The following is a 2903-nucleotide window of genomic DNA, read 5'->3' on the forward strand; positions in this document are numbered from 1 at the left end:
CACAGATAGAACCAACAAGTAAAGATTCAACTTTTTGGCTCTATCTGTCAAGCTCGTAGTTGTACCCCCTCCCTCCACTCCCCCCCCCCTTCAAACATGAATCCAGTTTTCTTAAGTGCTAGGTTGCCACAATGCCCCCCCCATTTTGCAAATAATATTGAAAAAAATCATCTACAATAAAAAGAAAATGTAGATTTTTTAATAAAGACTTAGTCACTGATTGTCTCAATCACCTCCTTCTGGGAGCAGTTTCCTTTCTTAAGGATCTGTAGGAAGGCATTCTTGAGCTTGCGGTTCCCAATGACAAGTAGAATAGAATGTATAGAAGGATAAGCCCCAATGAGAAAAGCGGAAATACAATTCAGTGAAACATTCTTTATGATTCCTGATCCATAAAGGTTAAACGCGATCATGTAAAGTGAGAAAAATATAAAGAAGGCGGCCATCATTTTAACCGCTCGGTAATGCGCAACCAAAGATGGTTCCCTGAACCCTGTTTTTTCTTGTTCTTTCATCTTTTTCATGTGTCGTAGCAGAGAGTGAACTACCAATCCAGCTGAAACACAAAACAGAAGAAAAGGAGGAATGGATCCCGCCACGGAAAGGGTTAAGAAAGTTGTAAAGTTGTTTCCCATTGCAGTAAATGGAGTTGAATTTTTATGGTTGTCAAATCTGCTTATGTTGAATGTCTGGTTGATGCTAGAGTATGCGGTGGAGTTAGAGCAAGACGCAGATAGTGCTATACTCAATAATATCAGAAAAGGGACCAACTGATCAAAATGGGTCTTAAATAATGTAAAAATATTTATTTGAATGTTGACGATTCTCACACAGTAAAAAATACTTAGCCATGTGGCAATCCAAAGGCATAAGCCGTTAAAAAACAGCCAAGCGTACTGCATATTTGTTCCTAAATCAGTTAGATTAGGCACTAAGAAACTAATAAAGTACATGGCCAATACCAACCACATGAACGTGAAGCGTGAAATACCAAGGCATAAAAGGATGGAATCACAGGAGCCCAGCTTCCGATGGGTCACCAGGCTGATCAGGTTTACAGTCACCATAAGACCATTCACGAATGTGCCAATGATGGTTTCCAACACCAAGATGCCCAATGACACTACTTGGTCTACTCGTAACGAAGTTTGTGTATTTCCATCTGGTCTTGATGTACCATTTTCCCAATGCATTTCATCACTTCCATTGAACATTGTCTTCAAATATGGTAGGAATATATCCACAGTGTCCACCTAAAACGTCTACGTGTTTCCAGGTGGCTGTTACAGCTTTTAGTGTCTACAGCAGATGTTTTCAGTAGATTTATACCATTCCAGGTGCCTTTGGCATTATATTACATTGATGATTATTGCCCATGCAAATGGTAAACACTTTCTTCCATTATGTTAAGATATCAATGACTCTTTGCATACAGTATTGAAAGTCAGTCCGAATGACAGTCAGCGTCATCTAGTTTCCTATAGTTACCCACAACAGTCACATTTAGAAGTACAATGAATTTATGTATATATGTAGTTCCCTTTATCGGAGGAGCGTTGAACCTTGGCTATTGGTGGACATTTACATTTTTCTACTAGTCAAGAAGCCCACAGTTTAAACAATAAACAATGTATCAAGAGGCTGTACCAATCACCAAAAATTATACCTAGAGTCTAGAACAGTGAAACTAATAAAATATAACTTTAAATTACAAAAATATACTAAAAAGCTTTATGCATCAGTTGAACTCAAAAAAAATTGTTTTTATATTATTTTCCGCACCCAATGGTGCACTCACATAAAAAAACATAGACACACAAAAGTGTCATAACAAGAGAAGTAATTGATCAAATATCTCTTAGCCAGGAGAGTATGAGACATTCAGTCACAGGGATAGTGATCAATGTGCAACAATAATTAGATATCATGCAACTATGGTAGGGAACAGCTACATATGAAGGCAGCAGGATGCATTATCATTTGTATACCCACCGCTCAAACGATTAAACTGGTTGGACATGCTGCAACAGATACAGTCTGGTCACTTTCAGAAATACTGGCACAACCAGTGCACTTGCCATACAATAAAAGACAATCACACAGTGTAAAGTCAGATAGTTAACAAAAAACGATGCCAGATCACACCAAGATGTCAATCGTTTTTATATGAAGGCAATGCAACATGTTAACACTGGCATACACAATTGGACCAACAGGGATGAGCATAGAAAATGGAAAGTTCTTACCAATTCCAGGAGCCAGATTCCGGCTCAAATCTGTTCAGGGAGAACAGACTGAATAGGCCCTCACACTGACCTTACTGATGCCCAGACTCCCGTCCTTACAAGGACAGTCCACAGCTGTTCCTAAACATAAACTCCTGCTGAAGGATAATAGGATGCAGTAAAATTCCCAACGCGTTTCCTCCGCTGTCCTGCGGATTCATCAAGGGACATTTATTTGTAGCGATAAAACATCAAATACAAAACTTGTGGCTGCTGTTAAGAGTTCAAAGTAGTGGCTCCTGTACTCATATAACCTGGCATAGTGACACGCGAATAGGCGGCTGGAGTTTACTGCGCAGGCCCGGCTATTTAAAACCCATTGGCGCGCACAGTCCGCTTAACTCCGTCCCAGTCACCTGATCGTGTCTCATGACTAGTCAAGCAGCAGGTCCTGGACGGCTTCCTGACGAGTCGCGGGGAATGTTAAGTATACGCCCACTCAAACTACGCCACGCAACAGGGACAAAAACCATAGTGTATTGTAGGTATCAATAATCGCATAACCTAGGAATTAGCATATTAGTAAAAGAACTTATTTGTGCAGGAGTCACAATGCGCCGATCACCACTGAGTTGTATCGGGACGTGTCTGTGCCACTGCACAGACAAGCGATTATCT

The 2903-nt window shown here is 40.3% G+C and overlaps 1 protein-coding gene across 1 annotated transcript; it reads right to left on the reverse strand.

The window, feature by feature from the left end:
* Positions 1-209: 209 nt before the first annotated feature.
* On the reverse strand, positions 210-1214 carry LOC140105445 (taste receptor type 2 member 4-like). The gene is made up of 2 exons (XM_072129404.1): positions 967-1214; positions 210-699 (listed from the first exon to the last, which is right to left on the reverse strand). The coding sequence occupies exons 1-2, from the start codon at positions 1212-1214 to the stop codon at positions 210-212; spliced, it is 738 nt and encodes a 245-aa protein (XP_071985505.1).
* Between the last annotated feature and the right edge of the window lie 1689 nt (positions 1215-2903).

The sequence above is a fragment of the Engystomops pustulosus genome, chromosome 11 (assembly GCF_040894005.1).
Source record: "Engystomops pustulosus chromosome 11, aEngPut4.maternal, whole genome shotgun sequence".
In the NCBI taxonomy this organism is placed as follows: Eukaryota; Metazoa; Chordata; class Amphibia; order Anura; family Leptodactylidae; genus Engystomops; species Engystomops pustulosus.